Here is a 27,500-nt window from a genome sequence, read left to right as displayed (position 1 = left end):
GATATTTGTCGTAATTTTTAAGGTTCACCTCGTTTCAGGTGACAATATTTGGATAATCTAGTTAATTTATCTTGGAACTTATTTGAGAGAAAAGGGATAAATTTTGGTGACGGTGATTCATGTTCATCCTTATTTATTTTATTTAACAATTATTACTTAATTATTTTGATTGAAATAAACAAATATATATTGTTCATCGGTGTTTATCTCAAACCCTCAGAACTGACGACATCCTTTGATTATTAAAAGAACCTAATTATTCACATCTTTGTCTTAATATTACGTGTGTGATTCTGCTATGTACTTGAGTAGGATTTTCTTTTTCTTAGGAAATAAGTTCAGATGATGAACAAGTATATCATTAAAAGGATGAAGAAATGTTATATCGCCCCCCCCCCCCCCTCCAAAAAAAAAAAAAAAAAAAGAAAGACAGATAAAGTAGGAGTCTTGACAGTACGGTACTTATGTTATTAAACCTTTTTTTTCATCCATAAAAGTGGTAAGAACTTTCAAAGTGAAACATTACGAAATTAGAATTCAATCCCTTTCATTAATACATCCGGGAAGCTGAAGAATAGTGGACGAGACCGATGGAAAAATGAGGAACAAAACGAAAAAAAAAAATAGCGTTATTTTTGTAATAAAAAAAATAAACAGATTAGTAGTGGACGAGACCGATGAGAAAAATAAACAAAACGAAAAAAAAATAGAAAAAAGAATAGCGTTATTTTTTTAAATAAAAAAAGCAGATTAGTTTCATGACTTCAAATTCTGAAAAATGAAACGAAAACCGAGGTCAATTAGGTGATTTGGTTAGCATTGTCAATTAGGCATAATAAAAAATGCACTTAGAAAATTAATTGCATATGTTCGATCTGGTCTTTTTTTTCGTTTTTCTTTGCGGATATCTGACTCACTCTTAGGAATTCTAGAAGATCTTTTTTACCGTTTTTTTTTCATCATCATCATCATCATCATCATCATCATCATCATCATCATCATCATCATCATCATCATCATCATCATCATCATCATCATCATCATCATCATCATCATCATCATCATCATCATCATCATCATCATCATCATCATCATCATCATCATCATCATCATCATCTTTCGAAAACGGAGCTCCATATTTTGCTTTCGAGAATATTTCGACTAAGTCTCATTTTCCGCGTCCATATACACGGTGTATGTGTAATAGATGACAAAATATTATGATACGTTGATGAGAAAAAATGAAAAAAATATGCGTAAATGATGTTTATTGGAAGGTGAGACAGCAATAAAAAATTTAATGGCGCATGACAAGTTTTTCTGGCTTGTGTGATGTGATTATCATGTAAAATCATGTTATTTTATTTGTTTTTAAGTCTTCCTTAGTTATTAGCAATTTGCAATTAAAGATACGCAAATTAGAATTCAATCTCATTGCACAACTATTTATGGTGTCGTGAAACTTTTTAAGATGATGCAATGTATTTATTTTTTCACTGACTTACAAATCGTAATAATCGGTTTGATATTTATTTGCCCTTCATTTTCAGTGTAAATGAGCTTCTATCACAATATGTGTATAAGCAGGTTTTTTTTTTTTTTTAACCTATTATCGTGTCGATTTTGTGTTCTTTTCTGTCCTGTTATTTATTATGAAATTCCTTTTATCGTACTTCTTATTCCCTTAGATCTTTATTCTATAAGTTCTTCCAGACCTTATTAACCGAACTGAAACAAACAAAACTACAGAACTCAGTAATAAATTCAGTAATAAATCACGGCTATACTTCACTTTGAATTAACTCCATTACCCGCCTTCCTGAAGAAAAAAAAAAAATAATAATCCATTATTATTTCTCTGTCATAATATATATTTAATCCGTTATTATTTCTCTGTCATAATATATATTTAATCCGTAATTATCTCTGTCATAATATATATCTAATCCGTAATTATTTCTCTATGTCATAATTTATATTTAATCCGTAATTATTTTTCCATGTCATAATATATATTTAATCCGTTATTATTTCTCTATGGCATAATATATATTTAATCCGTTACTATTCCTCTATGTCATAATATATATTTAATCCGTTATTATTTCTCTATGTCATAATATATATTTAATCTGTAATTATTTCTCTGTCATAATATATATTTAATCCGTTGTTATTTCTCTGTCATGATATATATTTAATCCGTTGTTATTTCTCTATGTCATAATATATGTATAATCCGTAATTATTTCTCTATGTCGTAATATATATTTAATCCGTAATTATTTATCTGTCATATACATATCTAATCCGTAATTACTTCTCTATGTCATAATATATATTTAATCCGTTACTATTTCTCTATGTCGTAATATATATCTAATCCGTTATTATTTCTCTATTTCATAACATATATTTAATCCGTTATTATTTCTCTATGTCATATTTCTCCTCCCAGAGCCCTGGCATGTAGATGCGTCATCATATCTGACACCAGGGATTGATTTATTATGGGCGTGATTACGATGAAAATAGCCATGATAACGAATACAATGCATCGAATCTTCAACAATGAAAAGGGGCGTATAAAAGCGTATTTCATTTATCGTGTTCATCATCCATCATATGATAATCATTTTATATTTGTTTTCTGGCGTTTCGAAATCATATTCTCGATGAAAAAATCAGAAAAAAAACGATGATGATAATTTCGAAGGCAGTTACGGAATGTCGCGCTCCAGCCCCCAAAATGTCCGAATTTCTGATTTATTAATTGCAGTGACAGTGTTTCATTCCCGGCGCCCAGTCCTAATAAAATGTAAATTAATGATTTGCTGAAGCTTTTCCATTCGTCACATTAATTCTTAGAATGAGTATTTAATTGTTTTCATCTATTAGGATTTGCTTGGATTTTGTCATATGCAATAAATCTTATATATTGTATTCATATCATCATATTGTATTCAGTAACAGCGGAAGGTTTTCCTACTTCACATAAATAAGAGATTATGTATAACTTTTTTTTTATAGAAGGAAAAGGAGATGCATCCTGATTATAGCCAAAGGAATATCATTTTACCCGAGACTCATTTCTATTAGTCTATGACTACGAGTAAATAGACCCTGTTATATAAATAGCAAGGAACTAGTATTGATCATCTCAGCCATCCAAGTTCTCATCTCTTTGGTTTTAAGAACATTTTTTGTTGATATTTGTGGATGGTTTTTGTATGGTTGAAGAAATCCGGTATTAGGGAAGGGTATACTGGTATACTCCCTCTTTTAATTAACGAGGTGAAGATGCATGTCAGACTGTTTGGGATTGACTAAATATAATGTCTAAATCTAATCGTTGCATTTCAATTATGATCAACCACCGACGTGTCAGTTATCGACTACTGATCATCAACAATGCTATTGTCATCAACCAAGAATCTGACATGACAGATAGACTTCAATGATGAATCAATCATCATCAACTTCGTAGTTATTATTATTATTTTTTCATCTAATTGTCTTTTCTAATTGGATCTCCTTTTGTATCTAGAAACCATACGCTTAACTAACTTCCCAAAATGCGGACAAGGAAAAGGCAAAGTCATATGGCAACTTTTTATTTCAATTGTGTATATCAGTACAGTTAATAGTAAAATATTAACAATATTGTGTAGTCGTCATGCTAGAAAAATAGCTTTGTTTCAGGGTTTTATTCCCTTGAAATAAAGGACATTCACACAAGCTCCAGGTCACTTCGACACGTTAACGCCCAGTGACTTACAGATGACAATGATGAAACAAAGCATGGGTGTGTTTTTTTTTCTTTCTTTTTTATATATCGTGTATTTAGTGGATTACTGATCACTTCGGAACATTATTCATCATTGTCGTCCAGTCTGTGGAATTCTCCTCCTCCTGCAGAAGCCGATGCAGTTATGTATTTGTCAAAAATATTACCTAGCAGCATCCAAAGCAGTACAGAATATACATCCTCTGATATATACAGCATGTATAGATATGTATTACAGTACAGAGTTTCGCATTCTCACTGTAGTTCAGTCATAATCACAGAGACCACTAAAATATCTGCAGGTTGTCAGTTATGTAAGGCACTAGTCTGCTTCAGTCACAAGAAAATAAACAAGAAAGTTTTTTTTTTTTTGGAGGTAGAAGAGTAAGCTCTGCTTTGCCTCATTAACTTGACTAAAAAAAAAAAAAGCATAACAATAATGTATTTTTTTCTTTTTTTAATATAATTATTATTATTAGAATTTAATAGCTGCCACTCTACCACCAAAAAATAAATAGTCCAGTCTGGGAAGCGGGACGAGGCGCCGACGATCGCCCCGTTTCGGTCACAAAGTCATGAATGAATTAGTCCCCTGTAAATCGCGTCGGCTGAGGGAAAGAGTTCGATTAGCGACGCCGAGCGAGACACGTCCGTCCGATTCCTTGTCGACGATGCCTCGGCGACCGATCATCTCTATCTCTCTCTCTTTCTCTCTCTCTTTCTCTTTCTCTCTCTTTCTCCTTCTCTCTCTCCCTCTCAAATTACAGTACCGGAGGGAGGGAGAATATCAAGACAAAACTTGGAAGATAAAAAAAAAGGAAAAAAAAAAATATTATGCAGATGAGTTTTATCCCAGTTTTGTGTTACGACCTGGAAGAGGGTAGAGGGTAGCCTGCTTATCCGTGGCCACCTTCTGTCCTCAGGAATCACGAACGGGACTCTTCACTCGAGGATACAGCTGCAAAGAAAGGGCGGCGGCGTAAGTACACTGGTGTTCATTTTATATAAAAAATATATATAATTGTATATCCACCTCAATATTTACCAGAAGTGACTGTTCCTTCGTAAGGAAAAAAAAACTACGTGGCTGCGGTGAAGGGAAACGTGATGGTGTTTCATCTCTTAATCAAGTGCCAACCACAATGCAGTGCAGAACAGGTAGCCGTAGTGGTCACACAGCCTGAGTTGGCTCACATTTTAACAGACCGACAACAACAACAACAAAAAAACACCAACACGTTTTCTTCCTACCACACCTACCACCACCTATTCGCACATCCTTAAAAAAAAAAAAAAAAAATAAATAAATAAAAAAAAATAAAAAATAAAAAATAAAAATACAAACTAAAACCCAATCCTCCTCCTTCCCTAAAAAAAAAAAAAAAACCCATCAACCAATCAGACAGGCCTCTCACCCCGAGTAAATTTCTAGGTACATATCCCTGGATGTCGCGGAGCTGGCCCCACCACCACTCGCGCTCGTACTCGTCCCCCCGGCGGAGGATCGTCAGCGCGTCTCCGCAGCGGAAGGTGAGCTCGTCCCCCGCCTGCCCCTCGTAGTCGTACACGCCGAACACGACGCCGCCGTTCATTATGCCCAGCTTCTCTTGAACGCCTGAGGAGGTAGAGGGTGGAGTGTTATTGTTATTATTGTTATTATTATTATTAACATATTTTATTTTTCTTTCTTTCTCTCTCTCTCTCTCTCTCTCTCTCTCTCTCTCTCTCTCTCTCGAGTAGATGGTGTATTATTATTATTATTATTATTATTATTATTATTTTATTTTATTTTATTTTTTTTTTTTTATTTTTTTTTTTTTTAAGAACGATGTAAGGAATAAGAATGAATTCCTCTGAGTTTATTAGGTTTGAGCTTGGAGGTGGATTTAGTTCTGCGAGATCAGTATTCGTAATGCATAAAAAAAATACTTATTATGTCATTTAATTTCTGGATAACAACGCACCAACTAAAACCAACTTCATCACAGAAATAAAATCACCTCCATTCCTCAAACTCTCACCACAACACTATAATCCATCCCCACTCAAGCGGAACTTACTTTCAAAAACCAATAAAACAAAACAACAAAACAACAAAATCCAAATCCTCATTACCCTTATTCCTCCATTCTCTCTAGAGTAAAAAAAAAAAAAACCCTCCGCCCTCATAACCGAACCCGAAGAGTGACTTACTGTAGAGGTACTGGGAACAGCCGTCATATCCCTCTTCGTCCTGCTCACACTTCTCTGCTGCAGTCTCGTGGTCGGACAGTGTAGTGGCGAGGATGCAAGCACCGTGTTCAACCAGGAACCTCACCATGGCTACGTTGTTACAGGAGGCAGCGCAGTGTAAGGGTGTCCTGTACGGAGAGAGGAAGCCAGATGTTAGATTTGAATCTGTATGGTTGGATTTTTTTTTCTTTTATCATTATTATTATTTTTTTTGTCCTATGGAAGATGAAATATTCGTTGTCAACTTTTTAGAAAGCGTTTTTTTAACTATATAAATAGTATAAATAATAAACATTACATAAGACGAGAAAAAAAAATCTTTCTCCTTTTCTCTTCAACATATCAACTCTACATATCCATCCCTGAACACAGAAAAAAATATAAATCTCTCCCATGACCCATCACACAACAAAATCCCCAAAATCCCCAATCCCCCCCCCCTCTGCCGCCGAACCCACCATCCGTCCGAATCCTGGGCATTGACGTCACAGCCGAAGGTGACGAGGAAGGTGACGATGTCCAGGTGTCCGGCGCAGATGGCGTTGTGGAGCGCGGTGATGCCCTCGTCGTTGGCGGCCGAGGGGTTGGGCACTTCCATGGCGGTGCGCTTGACCAGCTCGAGCTCCCCCTCGAGCGCGGCGTCGAGGAGGAGGGCCAGGGGGTCGAAGCTCACTCGGCGGGGCACGCGCGACGAGTTCTTGGTCTTCAGGTTCCCCTTCTTTATGCGGCGGACGATGGAAGTGGTGGTGTTGTTGTTGTTGTTGTTGTTGTTGTTATTGATGTTGTTGAGGCTCGTCGAACCCATGCTCTTCTCGCCGTCACCTTCTGTGGGATAGAAATAAACATTAAAACTATGTTAAATCATGCTCTGTTCATAAATGTTTGTAATGGAAGTGAATCCTGAATCCAAAAGGACTCCTCCCACCCGCCCATTCTCACGCCTCCCCTGAATCCCACATCCATTTCACAGAGAACAAAGAGCCTACCCGTGTGTCCCTCAATTGGCACCGAGCTCGTATCCGCACCGTCGGGCTGTCGGGAATCATCGCTCGGTATGTTCCCTCCGGGGGCGTTGTTGTTCGCCGAGTGGATGTTCTCTTGGCTACTCCTATCCTCCTTCGCGTTGTCTATCCTCAGCTTCTCCAGCTCGCCCACCGGCAGGCCCGAGGAGGAGGACACGTGCAGGTTGTCCACCGCGTCGCTGCCCCTCGTGTCCTTGTGGTGTCCGTCGCCGCCGTTCTCGATCTCCTCGACCCTCCGGCCCAGCAGGTCCGAGGGCGGAGTCTCGTCCTCGGGGAACATGAAGTCCGGCGGCATTTCGATGCGGCTGTTGATCGACACGTGCACCTTCTCGCCGCCGTCGCTCTCGGACTTGGCGCCGCCGCTGCCGCCGCTGCTGTTGTTGTTGTTGTTGTTGAGGACGTTGTTGGCCACTTTGGAGCGGTTGTTGTCGTCAGCGCCTTCGCCGGGTTGGCTGTCCGGGCCCGGGGGCTGTTGCGTGTACGTCGACATGATGACGTTCTGACTTGCATACCTGCGTGCGAGGGAAGGGAACGTGAGAAAACTTTCCTTCGGGGGAGAAAACACGGCATCCTCACTCACTCACTCACCATTCACTCCATTCCACTCCAATCACTCATTCATTTACTCACAATTCTCCATACTAAGCATTTATCAATCAATATCATCCTAATCTGCACGATTATTCTATAACTTAAAGAAATTATTATAATCATATTCAACCAAACCGTATCGCTGCTTCACCGACCGCCCGACCCTCCTTTCTCACCTGTAGCCTTGCTGGAGCCGTCCCTGAGTGGTCCCTCCGCCGCGACCGGCCGTCTGAGCGGCGTTCAAGCTCTCGTTGCTGGCCACGAGGGGGTCTCCCTTCTGGCGGGGGGGAGGGAGGGGCTTGGAAGGAACGACGGGCTTCGGGGGCAGCGCCGGCTTGTTCCGTCCGCCCTCGGTGGCCGTCGGGAGGTCCTCGCTGCCTTCGCCTGCGTTCCCGACGGCGCGCATGTTGTCCACGTCCTGAAGGGGAGGGAGAGGGGGAGGGAGAGGGGGAGGGGGTGAGTTGGTTGGGATTCATACTGCGGATGTTTTGAAGTATTTTTTTGTTTTGTTTATTTTTATGATATTATGTGAGTTCGTTAGATAGAATAAATTACCCGGAAAGTCTCCAGCAAGTGAAAAAAAACTCCCCTAGTGTATATTTGTAATTTAAGAAACCGAAAAATGTACTAGAACTTTTTAAGATCTTTTCAAAGCAATTACAAACATCATCGGCTCATAAGTCTAAGCAAGTATCACATGCAAAAACATTATCTAGTTGTCCTCCGTGTTATATATATCACATATTTATTATCCCTCACATTACAAAAACATTCCTCACATCATAGCAAGTATCAAAGATGAATAAAAACTAATTCTTTAAAATATTCCAAACACGTATTTCTAATAAACAAAGTATGTATAAAAAAAAATCCAAAATTTATTATTAAAAAAAAAAAAAAGCAAAACCTGCCCATCTGCACCACCTACCTGAGCATGGTGATGAGGCAACAACAGGGTCCTGCTCTGCGCGTGTGCCGTCACCCCTGGGCTCAGCTTCTACAACACAAACGGTTAGTGAGAACAACACAACAGCAAATCACAAACATCACTCAAGGATGCAAAACTGAACACAATGCAATGTGCAAAGACGTTACGGATAACATTAGTCGCGGGGGTGGTGTGGGATTGGGGGTGGGGTGGGGGGGAGTGAGGTGCATTAAAATGGGCGTTATTTCAAGCAGCTTTGGGCGTGTGGTTGCATATAAACTCCATGCTTAGTTAGGGGAGGGGGATTCATTAGTGCTTAAAATACATTAGAAGCTAGAATGATAAATGTATTAAACATATTATGTACTTATATTGGCAAGAAGTGTCAGTAATAGCTGCATGGATCATATAAATATGCAAATGTTTCTCTCCGTATTACAAAAAAAAACGTTAAAACTCCTGTGACTCTAAACCCAGCTCGTTCCTAATTTTTGTTAAATAGTTAAATTAATTAAAAAAACAAGCCAACTCATTACATAAACCTGAGCAATCCAAACAAATCATCATCATCATCATCATTAGCACAAACTACAAATGTTAGTCAGGAGAAAAAAACTCACCTGGTTGAAGGAGACAGAGAGGGAGGTGGGGGGGAGGAGGGAGCGAGAATCCTGAGGGATAAATACGGGCGGGGGTTAGTCAACCACTACACTACGCACCGGTTAAGAACACTACGACAGAATACGAAAGCAAAACAAACAAACAAAAACAAAAAAGGTCAACAAGATAACAACAAAAACAAAGGTTAAAAAAAAATGCAAAAAAAAATAAAAATAATAATAATAATAACAAATCCATTAACAAACATGATAATGGTTTAAAAAAATGTCAACAAAAACGCAGTGTCAATCGAGGCGGTACAACCATGCAACCGTGTTTGTCTGTTTGTCTGTATCTCTTATGACTCGTCAAGCGACCCAAACCAATGTTAATGAATGTAGTGACTAAAAACAAAATAAAAACAAACAAACAATGAATATTTTTAAAAAATGTTAGATAGGCCAAAGCTATCTTTCACTGCGCAATGACAAATATTAAAAGGAGAATGCATGGAAGCAGTTGTCAAGCACAAGGCACAGTTCAGGTCTTCAAACTTGCGCCATATGATACCTTTCTCATGATTTCCAAGTCAAAAAAGTAATCAATTACATTTATATATATATATATATATATATATATATATATATATATATATATATATATATATATATATGAAAGCTAAACAAAACTGTAATTTCCCGGAGGGTAATGCTAAATTACTTCAAATTAAGTGTCAAAATCATACAAACAAGACACGGTAAAAACTCATACGTTCATCAAGTTCTTCTATAGTAACATTCAACTTCATTCACATGCTAGAAGATCTGTCAAAAATGCAAACTAACAGTACAACTCAGATGCGCTGCTGTACTTCAAGAAACAAAACAAAACAAAACAAAAAACTAAAAAACAAGAAAAAAAACACAAACATCACACACACACAAAAAAGTCAAAATGCATTACAACAAAACAAAACACACACACACACACAAACAAACGAAGATCCACAAAAAGGGAAAAAAACAGCATTATGTTACCCCAACCTCACACGCTACTTAATCACTATATAAATATCTTTTTGCATGTCATTTTTACCTGATTCTGCCCTAAAGTAGACCCTCCGAGCGGCTGTGATCGCTGGTTGAACTGCTGTACTCCTGGACCATAGACCCTGAAGGAAGGATGGCGGGAATGGAATAATTAGTGCGCGGGTTACACGTATTTTGTAACTTGGTTCAGTTATATGGTTGTGTTTGTAACTGGATCGAGTTTATTTATGGTTGTATTTGTAATCTCATCGAGTTTTTTTTTTGCTTGTATTTATAACTTAATTGAGTTATTTGGTTGTAGTTATAACTAGACCTTTAGAAGAGGATGTACTTTCATGCCTCTCAATGAAGATTTTGTCTCTTTCAATATGCATTAAACTTTTTGGAAGTTCTAGAAAATCTAGTGAAAGAGTTGAATGCTTTGGAACAACAGGAACCCCGGAAGGATCCCCCAGAGCAACTGCAGCCTCGGAAAAGGACGGAAGGAAAACGTACCTCGGCGTCATAGCTGGATTCGGGGCCGGCTTGAGCGCGGCGGCGGCGGCGGTCTGGGCGAGCGGAGGTCCTTGGCTGGGGACGGGAGCGTGGGCGTGGCCGCGGGAGGGCGGGTGCGTGGGTATGCTGTGGACCGTCCTGGTGACCACGGAGCCGTTGACGGGCGCGCCGTTTGCGTTGGCGGCGGCGGCGGTCGTGCCGTTGTTCTGCGCGGAGGAGGCGGGGAAGTCGGGCAGGCCGCCGGGGGGCACGGTGCTGGTGGGCGTGGAGGGGGCCGAGTCGGAGTCTCCCCCCTGGGCGCTCTTGGTCTTGAAGGTCACGGAGAACTTGGTGTTGTATGGCAAGGTCTGGTACTTGGGGTCGTTCTTGTTGGGACCAAACTCTCCTAAGTCCTCACCAGGAGGAAGCTGCCGGCGGAAACAATTACTGACACACTGGGACACAGAATACTCCCCAGATTAATTAACACACGCGGGAGAAGGTAGAGAACTCATTAAAACAACAACAACAACAAATATAAATCAAATCTGCTGCTCGCTCGTCCCTCTCACACTCACCTTGAGATGGTCAGGGGCGTGAGTGTCGTCAGCAGAATTTTCAGAATGGATGCCATCGCGCATGGCTTTCTGCTGCACTGCTTTCAACTGAGCTTGTTTGGCCTGATTCGGCGACAGAAAAAGAGATCATTAGACGGGAACGTATACTTCTTCAAGATATGCTGCCCTTTTGTTGCTATTGGGTTCTATGGCATCGCTAATTTCAGTGCACATGAAATAATGCATGTGTCCATGTTTCTTAAGGACAAACAGTTTAGATAATAGGGATATTAGGCCGTTCTCACTCTAGTTTTCTGTTACAGAAATACGTAAACATCAATAATCGAACACCACCACACACTCATATATATAAATCTCTCAGCTGACTCTAGTTTTTCTCTCAAAAGTATAGAATCTCTCTCTCTCTCTCTCTCTCTCTCTAAAAGAAAAGAAAAAAAAATCCTCAATTCAGTTACTCTACTTCTCCTTTCACATCTATCTCAAGCCTCCCCCCTTCCCTCCCCCCGCAAAAAAGAAAACTCACATAAAAAGATCTCACACTCACAAAAGCCCCCCCCCAAAAAAAAAAAAAAAAAATCATAGCTTGCACACACCCCAAACCCAATCGTCCCTCAAAAACTCTCTCACCTGAGTCGCAGCTGTGATCTGGGAGGCGAGCTGGTGGTTGAGGATTCTCTTCCGGTGCAGGCGCTGTTGCAGTTCCGAGATCCGCTTGTCAATCCGCGTGATCTCGTCTCGCCGCGCCGCTAGCGTCTCGCGCTGGGCGGCCACGCGAGCGGAGGCCTCGCGGTTCACGCTGTTCCGGTACTGTTTGGGGGACATTTTGAGGGATCGGTTAGGATTTGAGGGATTCTTAGGGGGTTGGGGGTGGGGTGGGGTGGGGTGGGGGGGGAGGGGGGGAGGGACGTAGGTTTAAGGGATTCTTGGGGTTAAGGGAGTTTTGGGTTAAGGGAGTTTGGGATTAAGGGAGTTTGGGGGTTAAAAGGGCCTTGCAATGAAGGGACTGTTGAAGGGGTCGTTAGAATGGTTGTATTTGCTTGGAAACACTAAAAGATCATTGTGATTCTCACTTTCATTTATTTGAAGAACATTTTTATTTACAAGGAACATTCATGGATCACTGTACCGTTTTTATCTAATAAATATTTGTGGAAAGTGATGATTCTCGTTATTTCACGTAGGAATATTTGGGCACCATTTAAATTATATAAATTTGATTTGCAATATATAAAGGAAAAATAGGGGTGTAGCAATATATAAAGAAAAAATAGGGGTGTAGCAATATATAAAAAATAGGGATGTAGCAATATATAAAGAAAAAAACAAACAGGGGTTTTTAAACAATCATTTGTTATCCGACCATACAAGGGCCACCAAAATAATTTCCTCTATCTTAGCAAAGTCATCAGAACAATCGATCCTATTCAGATTAACCGAAAATATCTTATAAAAAAAGACGTCCACATAAAGGGTTACCTTGTTATAAAAAAAAAAAAAAAAAAAAAAAAAAAAAAAAAAAAAAAAAAAAAAAAAAAAATATATATATATATATATATATATATATATATATATATAATAAAATATATATATATATATATATATATATATATATAAACAAAACACATGAAAAAAAAAACAATTTAAACACTGAAAACCATCCGATCCCAGCTCACAGAACCCCGAGTACCCACCAGCAGCTCTCGCCGCAGCTTATCCAGCTCACTGTGGTGCTGATTGTTGGGGCTGAGCGGGGAGCGGCCGTGGCGAAGCTCCTCCAGTTGCCGGGTGAGCTCCTCCACCTTAGACACGGCCACCACCAGCTCCTTCTCCTTCTCGCTGAACAGGTGGCGCATGGCATCGAGGTCGGTCGTCAGGGAAGCCGTGTTGTGCCGAGTTGCTTCCACCTGGTGGGGGGGAGGAGAGGGGGGGAGATAGGGGGAAGATTAAGGAAGGATAGGGGTGGTGTTGTGTGTGTTTTGGATGGTTATTTGATCTATTTATCTTTTTCTTTCTCTTTCTCTCTTTTCTCTCTGTCATTCTCTTTCTCTTTCTCTCTTTTCTCTCTCTCATTCTCTTTCTCTCGTTCTCTCTCTCTCTCTATTTCTCTCTCTCTCTCTCTCTCTCTTCTCTCTCTCCCTCCCTCCCCCTCCCTTCACCTCCCTCCCTCCCTCCCTCCCTCCCTCCCCTCTCCCTCCCTCTCCCTCCCCCCCTCCCTCCCCCCTCTCCCTCCCCCTCCCCCTTCCTCCCTCCCTCCCCCTCTCCCTCCCTCCATCCATCCCTCTCCCCCTCACCCTCCCTTTCCCTCCCTCCCCTCTCCCTCTACACCTCATCAAAGTCGCATTTTCCCCCCGCAACCACAAGAGGCCAGTCCCCTCCGACCCCAATCACCAGCGGTGCCGTCGAAGGAATGTAGCGCCGCCTTAACAGAATTAAGGTAATCCCGTTAGGTGTTTAAGGAATGCCTTACGCCCATCCTCTAGCCTGGGCACCCCTCACCCTCAACCCTCTCTCATTCGGTCTAGTCTGTATACCCGGAAATGTCTCTTCCTTCTTTTTAGACTGATATTCGGAGTCCTTTCTTCCTCCTTCCTTTTCTTCCAGCCTGATACTCTGACACTTATTTTACTCCCTCCTCCTAGTCTGACACGCTGAACTCTCCTTCCTTCTTTCCTCCCAGCCTGATACGCTGAATTTTTCCTTCTTTCCTTCCTCCTAGCCTGATGCCCTAAATCTTTCCTCCTTCCTTCCTTCCATCTAGCCTGACTCCTTAATTCTCTCTCCCTCCTAGCCCGCAGCCTGACACCCTCGCCCTCAGCAGTAAGTGTCAGCTGGCCCTGCTTTTTTATATGCCTCTCCCTCCCCCTCCACCCTCGGCTGGAGTGCCACTCGGGCTATCCGCTGAAGGAGGCGGTAATAGGATGTATCACTAGCACGAAAGGGTCCTTGCCTTCCCCCTCGCTTCCGTCCCATCGGAGTCGGTAATTAATTTCTCTCGTTCTCGCTTTTTCGCTTTCTCTCTCTCTCTCTCTCTCTTTTCCTCTCCCCCTTCTCTCTCTCTCTCTCTCTCTCTCTCTCTCTCTCTCTCTCTCTCTCTTCCTCTCCCCCCTTCTCTCTCTCTCTCTCTCCCTCTCTCTCTCTCTCTCTCCTCTCCCCACTTCTCTCTCTCTCTCTCTCTCTCTCTCTCTCTCTCTCCCCCCCTCTCTCTCTCTCTCTCTCCCTCTCTCTCTCTCTCTCTCTCTCTCTCTCTCTCTCTTCCTCTCCCCCTTTCTCTCTCTGTCTCTCTCTCTCTCTCTCTCTCTCTCTCTCTCTCTCTCTCTCTCTCTCTCTCTCTCTCTCTCTCTCTCTCTCTCTCTCTCTCTCTCTCTCTCTCTCTCTCTCTCTCTCCCTCTCTTTCTTTCTCCCTCTCCTTCTCTCTAACCCTCATTCTCACCCTAACATACAGCATACAACATGCAAAATACAACACGCAGCATACAGCTAGTGTCGACGCCATATGCCACACCTTATCCTCCCTTTTTAGCTGTAAATTGTGTGGCGTTTATGGAACGATTAATTAACGACTAATTAACCATTATAATCTCTTGATTAAGTCCTCATTCGACTAACGAAGCTATCATCCCGCAATCAATTCCCGTTTGATTACCTTTCCGAAGCAGCGTCAACTGATAAAAATACTCGACACTAAATAGGCGTTGCAATCCATTTATTGCCTCTACATCTGCATTATCTGCAATACTAATCGTAATCCTGTAACATGCAGTCTTCTTATTTCTCTGTATCTTTAACCCTAATCTTAATCTTGCAATATAGATTCACCTCTTCTGCAACCTTAATCCAAGTTCGATTATTGCAATATGCAATCCTAATCCACTTATTTCTTTGTATCTGTATTCCCAATCCTTAATCCTACTTCTGCAACATTCAACCCACCTACTCTTCTCTGTCTGCAATCCTAATCTTACACTTAACCCCCCCCCCCCACCTTCCTAACAAGTTACAACCTAAACAACCCTCTACACCCTCCCCCTTCCCCTTCCCCTCCCCCTCCCTCACGATCCCCCCTCAAAACCCTACAACCAACCCCCCCTCCCCCACACACACCCCAAAACCCTTACAACCCACAACCCACAACCCTTACAGCCCTTACAACCCCGACGCTTCTCACCTGTCCCCTGAGAGCGCGGAGCCTCCTTAGCTTCGCCTCCTGCGCCTCCACGCGTTCCCTCAGCCTCCGCAGCCTCTCGGCCTCAGCGGCGACGGCAGCAGCCCGGGACTCCTGCTGCTTGAGGTACTTGAGTCGCTGCTCCCGGGCCACCAGGAGCTGCTGCTGGGACTCGATCTGCTGCTGCTGTCGGTTAGCCATGTCGCGCAGCTCACCCACCGTTAGCTCGCATCCGTCAGGCAGCTGTTCAAGGGAGAGACAGAGAGAAAGAGAGAGATGAGTGTGGGTGTGGGTGGTGGGGGTGGGGGTGGGGATGGGTTGTATATGTGGTGGGGGGTTGGGGTGGAGGAATGGGGGGGGGTGAATACATAGAGGATGGTAATGGCAATGGCAAAAGGGAAGGACAGGATGGTGAGGAGGAGGAGGATGAAATGAAAGCAGAATATGAGGAGGAGGAGGAGAAGATGAGAGCAAGAAGGAAGGATAGAAGTAGAGCAAAGAGGAAGGAAAGAATGAGGAAGAGGAGGATAAACTGAGAGATAAAGAGAGGATAGAATATGGTAATGGACAAAAAAAAGAAAAAAAAAAGAGAGAAACTGAAGAAGAGGAAAACCAGCATGGAGATAAATCGAAAACAAAGGAGAGAAAATAATAAACATGAAAATATAAATATGTAAAGAATGAGGAACATAATAACGACAATAATAATGATGATGATGATAATAATAATCATAAAATAACAACAACATAAACGATTATTACAATAACAATAATAACAACAATCATTAGAAAAAAACGAATATCAAAGAACAGCAGCAAAGTAAACATCACCATAAGATGCGAGATAGAGAAGGGAGAGAAGAGAAGAGAAGAGAAGAGAAGAGAAAAGGGGGGAGGGGGGGGAGGAGGGGAGAGGCATCATTCACATAACACAAATCTTGCATCCGTGATAGAGATGCATCGTCCTGTGTTAATGATAGTCATTTTGGGAACGCGGTGATCAAAGTGATGGTTGCGTGTGATAGAGCGAGGTAATTTTACCGTGAAGAAAAGGCGAAGTAATGAGGATTATGAGAGTCTGGTAGCGCGAGCTGTACATATTCTCTAATGTTTTTTTTTTCTTTTTTTATGAATGAGGATATATAACAAGGAAGGAGAATATGGGAAATGCTGATGATGAGGAGAAAACACATACACACACAAAAAAAAAAATATATATATATATCTACACATGAAGAGGGTAATAATATGAGGAGAAAAGGAAAATAAAAATCAAGGAAAAAAAACAACACAAAAACACAACGAAGAAAAAAAAAACGAAGAAGAAAAAAAAGAAAAAAAAATAACAAAAAAGGGAGGAAAAAACTAAAAAAAAAAGAAAAAGAAAAATAGAAAAAAACTAATTCATACGAAACGGAACGGCAAGGAAAGAAATGAAAAATAAAAAGGGAATAAGAGAGAATGACGGACTAAAACAACAAGATCCCAACCCAAGCCTAAAGTACTGAAGGGAGATTGAAACGCGGGCACTTGAACAGCTGGGAAGAATGTCTCTCCATTTCGTCTGCTCAATTGCACACCTTTTCGTCTCTCGCCGCCCGTGAAAAGGTCATTGTCGCATTTGCCGCTCTGAATTATCACTACGATTGAGTATAAGAGTTTTTTTTTCATCTCTCTGTCTTTTTGTTTCTGTTTCTCTGTCTCTGTCTCTCTCTGTCTCTGTCTCTGCCTCTGTCTCTGTCTCTGTCTCTGTCTCTCCCTCTCTCTCTCCGTCTCTCTCTCCCTCTCTCTCTTCTACTCGCTCCCTCTCTCCTCTCTCCTCTCCTCTCTCCCTCCCTCTCTTCTCTCTCTCTCTCTCTCCTCTCTCTCCTCTCTCTCTCTCTCTCTCTCTCTCTCTCTCTCTCTCTCTCTCTCTCTCTCTCTCTCTCTCTCTCTCTCTCTCTCTCCCTCCCCCTCTCCTTCCCTCTCCCTCCCTCTCTCTCTTTCTCTCTGTACCATTGCCTCCGTCTCTCTCACCACCCCTCACCATCTCTATCCCCCCTCCCCTCCCCTCCCCTCCCCCCTTCCCCCCCTTCCCCCTACCTCTCGTCCTCTCCCCCCCCAGGAAAACAAAGAGCTCTCGAGTCTCCACACTTCTCACCTGTGCTCATCACTAGCGGCGAACTCCGGCAAAGAAATCCCATTTATTCCCCTGGGATTACGGGATGGGATTAGGCGACGTGGAATGACGAATAAGAGGGATTTCGTAAACACTGGCTGTATACATGCGTTCGGGGTTTTGAAAGTTATGAATTGATCGTACGGAAATATTTGTTGATTGGCAACTCAACTTCACTCAACTCATCCATATATATATATATATATATATATATATATATATATATATATATATATATATATACATATATCTATATACATATATATCTCTATATATACATATATATATATATATATATATATATATATATATACATATATATATATATATATGTATATATATACATATATACATATATATATATATATTATATATATACATATATGTATATATATATATATAAACATATATATATACATAATGTATATATATATACATATATATACACATATATATACATATATATATATATATATATATATATATATATATATATATATATATATATATTCAATATGTAAACATCCATCTTTGAAGAAAATGATATATATATATATATTCCAATGTTCATGTATCTCCACATTCCCTAATTATCCTTTTCCTCCATCTTTTTTCCTTTCAATTCTCCCTTTTCTTGGCAATCTTTCCGTCCTGCCATTTCTTCCCGTTTCCTTTTCGCTTTCTCGTCTCATTTCTTTCTTTTTTTTTAGATATCTTGTTTCGGTGTCCTCTTCATTTCCGCGCCCATGGCTGTTTCTCGTTTTCTTTTACTTCCTGTTTCTTATCTCTCTCTCTCTCTCTGGCCTTCTCTCCGCTATCTCTTTTCCTTTTAAATTCACATCTGTGGTTTGCTTCCTTGCGCATTTTTTCTTTCCGGTTTCGCGACAGAAGTCAAGCTACTGATAAGGGGAGGGAGGGAGGGAGGGAGGGAGGGAGGGAGGGAGAGAGAGAGAGAGAGAGAGAGAGAGAGAGAGAGAGAGAGAGAGAGAGAGAGAGAGAGAGAGAGAGAGAGAGAGAGAGAGAGTGTGTGTGTGTGTGTGTGCGTGTGTGTGCGTGCGCGCGCGTGCGTGCATGCGTGCGAGCGTGTGTGTGTGTGCGTCTGTACACAAACAAACGCAAACATACAAACACACAACCACATACACACACATTAATATAATAAAAAAAGCCATCGAGGTAAAAAAAAAAAAAAAGTTTGCCCAACATCATTATCTTACGTTCTCTTTAACGGCATTCACCTTGTCACAAAATCAATGAAAAAAAACTTCCTTCCCGCATCGACAGTCGACAGTAATTAAACCGGAGTGCAAAAAGAACAGAAAACACATTCGTCCTATTTCGAGATCATTATCATCTCGCCATGCACACCGTAAATAGACTCACTCACACTCAAATATATATACACCTTATAATATATATATATATATATATATATATATATATATATATATATATATATATATATATATATATATATATATATATATATATATATATATATATATATATATATATATATATGCAGACGGATATAGATATACTTATATTATTTCAAGTACTTTGCAACCTAGATCAACCTTCTTAAAAACGCCAGAAAATAACAACAATAACATCAAAACAACAAAAACAAAAACAAAAAACAAACAAATAAAAAAAAACGATATAGAGAAAAGCAAAAAAATATGAAAAAAAAAGAAAGTAAAGTCAGCGGGCCTCCCAAATTCAGCCCACCCGACACGCATTTAACCGAATAAAACACCAAGTAATTCAAATGCATGCATTAATAAAAAAAAAAAAAAAAAAAAAAAAAAAAAATGCGTCATACGAGTCATGTGCTTTTGCGGATTATTAATTGCACGAGTGTAACGTACAAGCGGGGCATTTAAACCGACTTGCATTTATGCTGTGATAATAACTTTGCCGTAATAACTGTGCCTGTGTTAAATAATCATCTATCGGCGCTTGGCTGAATAATCAGGGGGAAATTGCTACCGGCGACGAATATTATCATCAATATCATTACCATTACTATTATTAGTTTTTTTATTTTCATTACTATCATCATCACGTCTATCAGTAACATTATTGTCGTTATCAGTATTATTGTTGTCGTTGTTTTGTGTTTAGCATCGTTATTATTATCAGTATTAATAATAATGAAAATGATAACAATAATAATAATAATGATATTAATAATAATGATAATAATAATAATAATAATAATGATACTACTACTAATAATATTACAATTATCATCATTATTATTGCCAACACCATTAATAAAGGGACATAAAAATAAAATAAAATAATAATAGTGACAAGAACAATAACAGTAATCTCAATAACAACCAGAACAACAAGAACAGAGAGAGAGAGAGAGAGAGAGAGAGAGAGAGAGAGAGAGAGAGAGAGAGAGAGAGAGAGAGAGAGAGAGAGAGAGAGAGAGAGAGAGAGAGAGAGAGAGAGAGAGAGAGAGAGAGAGAGAGAGAGAGAGAGAGAGAGAAAGAAAGAGAGAGAAAGAAAGAGAGAGAGAAAGAGAGAGAGAAAGAGAGAGAAAGAAAGAAAGAGAGAGACAGAGAGAGAGAGAGAAAAAATAAAAAAGAAGAAGAGGCAAAGAAAAACAGCATAACAACAAGAAGGAAGAAGCCGTGCCGTAATTCACGCCAACGAATACATTACCCACTCCCCACCTGCCTATTACCCCCCTCCCCCTCCCCCCCATCCCTAATCCACAACCCTTCCCCTCCCACCTTCCCTAACTATACAAAGAGAGTACTCTCCCCCTCCCCCCACCCCCTCCCCCCCAACCCTATCCAATAAGGCCCAAGGTACTCACACTAATAAGCAAGCGTGCGTCGGTCGCAACCTTGTCTCTCTCTCTCTCTCTCTCTCTCTCTCTCTCTCACGCTATCACCTTCAAGACCCATGTTTTTAACCACCCCACCCCACCCCCGGCTCCTGCTCCTCCTCCCCCTCCACCACCTCCTCCTCCTCTTCTTCCTCCTCCTTTTCCTCCTCCACCACCACCACACCACCTCCTCCCACTACCTCCTCCTCCTCCACTCCTCCTCCACCTCCTCCTCACCTCTACCTCCTCTCTCTCTCTCCTCCTCCTCCACTACTTCCTCCTTTCCACTACCACCTCCACCACCTCCACCTCCACCACCACCTCCTTCTCCTCCACCTCCACCACCACCACCTCCTCCGTACCCTTATTCATCCCCCCCCCCTCGTTTTCCCTCGGAGTATTGCAGTGAACTAGTTCGAGATATGTGTATGTCTGTGTGTGTGTGTGTGTGTGTGTGTGTGTGTGTGTGTGTGTGTGTGTGTGTGTGTGTGTGTGTGTGTGTGTGTGTGTGTGTGTGTGTGAGTATGAGTATGAGTATGAGTATGAGTGTGAGTGTGAGTATGAGTTTGAGTGTGCGTGTGTGTGAGTGTGTGTGTAAGTGTGTGTGCGTGCGTGTGCGTGTGCGTGTGTGTGTGTTGGCCGGTTAATTAACAGCTTGGCTCCAGTTATTAAAGGCTGACGCACCGGTGGCTTTCGGTCATTTATTGTCGCTCATATGTGGCACGGGGAGCGGGGAAGGGGGAAGGGGGGAAGGGGGGAAGGAGGGAAAGGGGGAAGGAGGAGAGGGGAAAGGAAAAGGAAGGAAGGACTGAAGGAGAGGATAGGGGTAAGGGAAAAAGAAGGGGAAGATGAAAAGGGGGTGGGGAAGTGGAAGGGGTAGGGGAGGAAAGAAGGAAAGGAGAGGAGGAGATAGGATGGAAGGAAGATGGAGAGAGGGGACAGAAGAAGGAAGGAGCGAGAAGGGGAGAGATAGGAAAGGGAATGGAAAAGCAAGGAAGAGGAGGGGACGAGAAGGAGGAGGAATAAGGGAATGGAAAAGGATAGGAGGAGGAATAAGGGAATGGAAAAGGACAGGAGAATGTAAGGAGAAGGGAGGAGAAGGGAAGGAAAGGTGGGGAAAGAAGAGGGGAAGGAACTGAATAGGATGAAAAAGGGGAAAAAGAAAAAGAAGAACGTAGGAAAGGGAATGGAAAAGAAGACGAAGAAGGAGAAAAGCAGGAATAAGAAGAGGAGGAGGAGGAGATGGAGTAAGAAAAAGAAGAGGAGGAGGAGGAGGAGGAGGAGGAGGAGGAGGAGGAGTAAGAAGAGAAGGAGGAGGTAGAGGAGAAGGAGTAAGAAGAGGAGGAGGAGGAGATGGAGTAAGAAAAAGAGGAGGAGGAGGAGGAGGAGTAAGAAGAAGAGGAGGAGGAGGAGGAGGAGGAGTAAGAAGAGGAGGAGGAGGAAGAGGAGGAGGAGGGGGAGGACGAGGATTTGAGGGTTTCCTTTTACAAATGTTTGTTATCATTTCTGCATAATGTCTTGGAAACTTCATAGACATATTGTGTGATGGAGAGGCACTGCCGAGGCCGTTCAGTGCAGCTTGCAGGCAAGGAGGGTGGGGGTGGGGGGAGGAGAGGGACGAAAGGAAGGAGGAAATAAGATAAAAAAGGAGAGATGAAAGGTGGAGGAAAAGGAGAGAGAAAAAGAAAGAGAAAGAGAAAGAAACATAGAAAGAGAGAGAGAGAGAGAGAGAGATAGAGATAGATAGATAGATAGAGAGAGAGAGAGAAAGTGAAAAGCATAAAACAATCGACTGAATATGAAAAGCACAGAGAGTTCACAAAACAAAAGATAAAGACAAAAAAGAAAAGAAATAAAAACAAACAAATACAAAAAAAAACATCAACAATCGAACAAAACAAGAGGAATGAAGACAGCAAGATCCAAAAACACACGCACAAAAGAAAAAAAAAAAAGAAAAAAAAAAAAATCCACACGAGATGCCAAGCAAGACTGCGTGTTATAATTGGGCTCGACCTGGAGGCTGCTATCAAAGATGTGCCTGCCGTAATCTCGACCCCGAAAATCACCGGAGGAGATCCATTGCATAACAATGAAGCTCGTCCTCCTAGTGGCGCCGAGATGTCTCCCGTAACGAAGCATAAACGCGGAGAAGGAGGTGGAGGGGGAGGGGGAGGGGGAGGGGGTGGTGGATGGGGGAGGGGTAGGTGGAGGGAGAGGGGGAGAGGTGCAAGGGGGAGGTAGAGGGGGAGGGAGAGGGGGAGGGAGAAGGAGGGGGAGGGAGAGGGGGAGGGAGAAGGAGAGAGAGGTGGAGGGAGAGGTGCAAGGGGAGGTGGAGGGAGAAGGAGGGAGAAGGAGAAAGAGGTGGAGGGAGAAGGAGAGGTAGGTGGAATGGGAGGTGCAAGGGGGAGGTGGATGGGGAGGTGGAGGGAGAAGGAGAATATGAGATGAATATGTTAAAACTAGTCATCTTAATGTCTTACCAAAAATAAATAAACAAAAATAAAAGTAGCCTCACTAACAAAAGGCTTTCACCGGCATGACAGGAAAAGCAAGACTATATTAGCGAAGGAAAAAAAAAGTCTTATAGTTACGAAAGCCTTTTTTTCTTTCATTTTAAACCAGACAGAAATAGCTCGTATCACCTACGTCCTGTCTTGCTGTCCCTATTACCACAATTAGCGTTATCATTATCACCATCACCATCTCCATTACAATTATCGTTTATCAGATTTACAACGAACGGCGGCCATTCGCAAATTCGTCCCAACAGTTTTTATTTATTTATTTATTCTTCTTTTTCTAAGCATACTAATTCGACCAAGACTTAAATGAACAATTAATCTCTCAGTCCAAATCAACATCAAGCCCATTCACCAATGGAGCGACCCACACACACACACACACACACACACGCACACCACACACACACACACACACACACACACACACAAAACAAAAAACAAAAAAAAAAAAAAAACCAAAAAACACACACACACACACGCAATCACCACACCCAGCCCACTCACAGAGCATCACGCATTCGCCATAGTATTCATCTCCCTTTTGTTCCGCTGACGAGAGATCCAGTTTGCCCAATACATAGTTTGTTGAATATTGCATGAGTCCCATAGGTGCCGTGGGTGTACTGCTGTGTGCAACAGGCTTCCCATGCAATTTTCATTTTCAATATGTATTGGAGTAAGGGGGACAGGAGGAGGAGTGAATGGGGGGGAGAGGGGTGCGTTGGGGAAAAGGTTAATGGGAGGGTGGGGATGTACTGGTGCGAAGAGTTAATGGCAGGGAGGGTGTGCGTTGGGGAGAAGAGCGAATGGGGGGAGGAGTGCATTGGGGAGAAGAGCTAATGTCAGAGAAGGAGAGAAGAGCGAATGGGGAGAAAGAGTGCATTGGGTGAAAAGAGTAAACAGGAGGATAAAAATGAATGGAGGGGTAGAGAAGCGAATGAGGGAGAGGGAGAGATGCATTTAGGGGAGAAGAATAAGCGGTGAGGAGAGGAGCGAGTGGAGAACAGAGGTGAACAGAGGTGAACCTAGGGTCACAGGATGAGGGGAGGGGAGAGGAGGGGAGAGGGGATAAGGGAGCGAGGGTAACTAAGACAAAGCCCTTGTAAAGAGGGGATTACAGCCGCTCGACAAGATTGACACAGGATACATTTCACGGTAAACCTCCTCGGCGCACGTATGCACGTAAACAAGTATAATCTTACGTGCCTCACTTAGAATTAGATAAACAAATATACATATATCGCGCGACATGCCTTGCATTTATTCTCCTGAATTATTCATGGAAATCCACGCGCCGACTCCTCATCTTCATGACGGCTCATGATCATCCAGGGCAATAGCACATGACGGTAAATATCATGAACAGATCGATCATGGCGTGTGCTGGAGCGGAAAGTCATCAGAACCTTTTTAAAACTTCTATGATAAAAAATGAGGGGAGGAGAGTAAATACAAGATATCTCTTCATAATAATAATAATAATAATAATAATAATAATAATAATATAAAAACAAACAAACAACAACACTAACATTACCCATGATCCCCATGAACTACCAGTATTACAACAACTAACTGCTATTACTACTACACACAATACAATTACAACAACGAATAAAATAAAATAATGATAATATTAAAAAACAATATATCAATAACAACACTGCCAACATAATTCATAAACATCGAAAGAAAACGCACCAAAGAGAGTAAACCAGCTAATCTTCAACGAAAACCACGCTTTCTGTCTGTCTGTCTTTCTATCTGTCCGTCCATCTATCTATCCAACAACCCAATCTATCTATCCATCTCTCTACACGTATGTCTATCTGCATGTCTGTATATCTATCTATCTATCTATCTATCTATCTATCTATCTATCTATCTATCTATCTATCTATCTATCTATCTATCTATCTATCTATCTATCTATCTATCTGTCTGTCTGTCTATTCCGCGGCCTCAATGCTTATTCGATTCGCAAGGCACGAGTTTCCAATCTAAAAATCGGTAAGTTCGCCCTCGCAGACAACTCTATTATACTTGGGGTATGTGTTGGGGGTGGAGGGGGGAGGGGGAGGTAAGAGAGAGGGGGGGTAAGAGAGAGAGAGAGAGAGAGAGAGAGAGAGAGAGAGAGAGAGAGAGAGAGAGAGAGAGAGAGAGAGAGAGAGAGAGAGAGAGAGAGAGATTGAAAGAGAGAGAGTGAAAGAGAGAAGGAGAGAGTGAAGGAGAGAGAGAGAGAGACAGTGAAGGAGAGAGAGAGAGAGACAGTGAAAGAGAGAGAGAGAGAAAATGAAAGAGAGAAAGAGAGTGACCGAGAGAGAAAAAAAAGTGAGAGAGAGAGAAAGAAAAAGAGGAAAGAATGATCTCACACAATAAGAAAGACGAAAAATGAAAAACATCCACAAACCCAAAAGCCACAGAGCCCTCCGCGACACTTCACGCCCCCTCCTCCCCCACCCCTCCCCTCCTCCCCCTCAGGCGGAAGAAAAAGTGAGGGCTTCATCTTCACTCCCGCACTTTTGGAAGAAGAGGGTTATCGATAAACATTGTTTATTTTCTTCCTATCTCCTTTCCATTCGTATTTTGTTTTTAAAATAAATAAACAAATAAACAAATAACCAAGTAAATGGATATATAGATAATAATTAAATACGTGTTTTTTTGCGTTAGTCTGTTTATTTTTTTGTCATTTCTGGGTAAACTGCACAAAGCGAATAAAAATAATAAAAGACAGAACAAAAAAAAAAAAAGTTCCTCAAGACAGCCCTTATATTTCACAACTCTCAAGCCCCATATTTACCGCACAAGAGATGACAAAAGAACGCCCGAAATGGATCTCCCCCAAAATCCCAGTATATCCTTTGCGCGCGGAAGGCCAATCGACAAAAGCCAACCCGGAAAAAAATCCGCTTCTATTTATACCCCCGACGAGCGAGTCACGTGACCGACCTGCTCGTCCCAGCCCGCCCGCAAGACTAGAATGGATCCAGAAAACAAGGATCGCTGGCGGGGGCGGGGGTGGGGGTGGAGGTGGGGGTGGAGGGGAGGAGAGAGAGAGAGAGGGAGAGAGAAAGGGAGAAGGAAGAGAGTGAGATAGGAGTAAAGGGGGGTGGGGAAGAGGGGGGCGAAAGGAAGGGAGGGAGGGAGGGAGATGAGGCTGAAGGAGAGGGGTGAGTAGATTGAGGAGAGAGGGGAAGGGGGAAAAGGAAGGGAGAAGGGAAGGAAGAAAGGGAGGGGGAGAAGGGATGGAAGAAAGGAATAGGGGAGAAGGGATGGAAGAAAGGAAGGGGAGAGAGAGAAGAGAGAAGATGGGGCATGGGGAAGAGGGAAAGGAATGAGGGAGGCAGAGAGGGGCAAGGAAGAGCGAGTAAAGAGAGAGATGTAGAGAGGGTAAAGGAAGAGGAGTAGAGTGAGGAGAAGGGAGAGGGGAAAATAAGAGAGAGAAAGAGGGGAAAGGAGGAGAATGGGAGAGGGAGAAAAAGAGTACAGAGGAGGGAAGAAGAGAAAAGGGAAAGGAAGGGAGAGGGAAGAAGCAGAGGGAGAACGGAGAAAAAGTGGAAGGGAGAGGAAAGAAGGAGAGGGAGAGAGGAAAAAAATGAGGAAGGCAGTGGGGAGAAAAAGAAGAAGGAATGAACAGGAGTAGCAGGAGGGAGGAGGAGTACCATGAGGAGGAGGAGGAGGAGGAGGAGGAGGAAGGATGAGGGAGGAGAAGTTGGGTTATCCACGGTCTGGCCCCCGAGGTATAACATATCGAAAGAGGAACTTATTACCCCTCTTTCTATCCCCCCTCCCTTCCTACCCCCAATTTCCCCCTGGCTACCTCTTCGTTACCCCATTTCCAAACACAAATGTTGAACTTTTCAAACTATTCTTGAAAGTCTTCCCCTTACGTTTTTTTTTTTTTTTTTTTTTTTTGGGGGGGGGGCTAATAATCTGACGGCCAATTCGGTACTGAACCTCTTCTTTCTTTCAGTCACTATTTTTTTCTGGGGGCCACTCACTCACTCTCTTTCCCTTTTTTTTCTTTATTTTATTTGCTTTCTTTCTTTCTTTCTTTTTTTTACTCACTCTTGGACGATTTTCTCGCTCTCGTTTTCGTTCATCCTCTCCTCCTCCTCCTCTTCCTCCTCTATACCCCTCTTTCCATCATCCTTCTTTCCTCCCTTCATTCATTCCCTCATCCCTCCCTCTCCCTCTCTTCCATTCTCCTATCTTCCCTCTCTCCCTTCCCCCACCTACCCACCCACCCAACCCACCCACCCTCCTCACAAGCTTGCCAAAGAGAAGTGGGTTTTGGCGCATGAAATTACTCCTGGAGTTTACGCAAACATTCGAGACCATGACGTAAACTCCAGTCTTACAACGAAATACGATTCTCCCTTTGTGTCCAATAACGTAGAAGACGAGATACGCAACTTATATGCATACGTGTCTGTGTGTACGTGTGTCTGTGTGTGTGTGTGTGTGTGTGTGTATAAGAATGGGCATGAGGTGTATGAGTATGAGTTTGGGTATATGAGTATGAGTTTGGGTATATGAGTTA

General features: G+C 42.1%; 2 protein-coding genes across 11 annotated transcripts in view; both read right to left on the bottom strand.

Moving 5' to 3' along the window:
* Window positions 1–4,060, bottom strand: part of LOC147466923 (apoptosis-stimulating of p53 protein 1-like) — a 10,561-nt gene extending 6,501 nt beyond the window's left edge. Inside the window, exon 1 of the mRNA XM_086534070.1 lies at window positions 4,047–4,060. Within this exon, the coding sequence (XP_086390196.1) occupies window positions 4,047–4,060 (14 nt within the window). The remainder of the gene's footprint in view (window positions 1–4,046) is intronic.
* Window positions 3,599–27,500, bottom strand: part of LOC122258856 (Ankyrin-repeat, SH3-domain, and Proline-rich-region containing Protein) — a 565,439-nt gene continuing 541,537 nt past the window's right edge. For 8 of the 10 annotated variants that reach the window (XM_086533825.1, XM_086533831.1, XM_086533830.1 and 5 more), the window contains 14 exons: window positions 15,427–15,666; window positions 12,953–13,165; window positions 11,889–12,068; window positions 11,262–11,363; window positions 10,705–11,111; window positions 10,256–10,331; window positions 9,181–9,231; window positions 8,561–8,629; window positions 7,809–8,050; window positions 7,006–7,553; window positions 6,478–6,844; window positions 5,981–6,147; window positions 5,203–5,402; window positions 3,599–4,745 (listed from right to left, as the gene is read on the bottom strand). In XM_086533825.1, coding sequence (XP_086389951.1) covers window positions 4,707–4,745; window positions 5,203–5,402; window positions 5,981–6,147; window positions 6,478–6,844; window positions 7,006–7,553; window positions 7,809–8,050; window positions 8,561–8,629; window positions 9,181–9,231; window positions 10,256–10,331; window positions 10,705–11,111; window positions 11,262–11,363; window positions 11,889–12,068; window positions 12,953–13,165; window positions 15,427–15,666 — 2,901 coding nt within the window. In that variant the 3' untranslated portion in view covers window positions 3,599–4,706. The remainder of the gene's footprint in view (window positions 4,746–5,202; window positions 5,403–5,980; window positions 6,148–6,477; window positions 6,845–7,005; window positions 7,554–7,808; window positions 8,051–8,560; window positions 8,630–9,180; window positions 9,232–10,255; window positions 10,332–10,704; window positions 11,112–11,261; window positions 11,364–11,888; window positions 12,069–12,952; window positions 13,166–15,426; window positions 15,667–27,500) is intronic. The other 2 variants (XM_086533826.1, XM_086533827.1) reach the window with 2 other exon arrangements.

This window comes from Penaeus japonicus, unplaced genomic scaffold, assembly GCF_977035675.1.
Source record: "Penaeus japonicus unplaced genomic scaffold, GWHDUDI00000001_assembly GWHDUDI00000040, whole genome shotgun sequence".
Taxonomy (NCBI): Eukaryota; Metazoa; Arthropoda; class Malacostraca; order Decapoda; family Penaeidae; genus Penaeus; species Penaeus japonicus.
The sequence above is the reverse complement of the archived record's forward strand: the minus strand, read 5'-3'. Positions and strand labels throughout refer to the sequence as shown.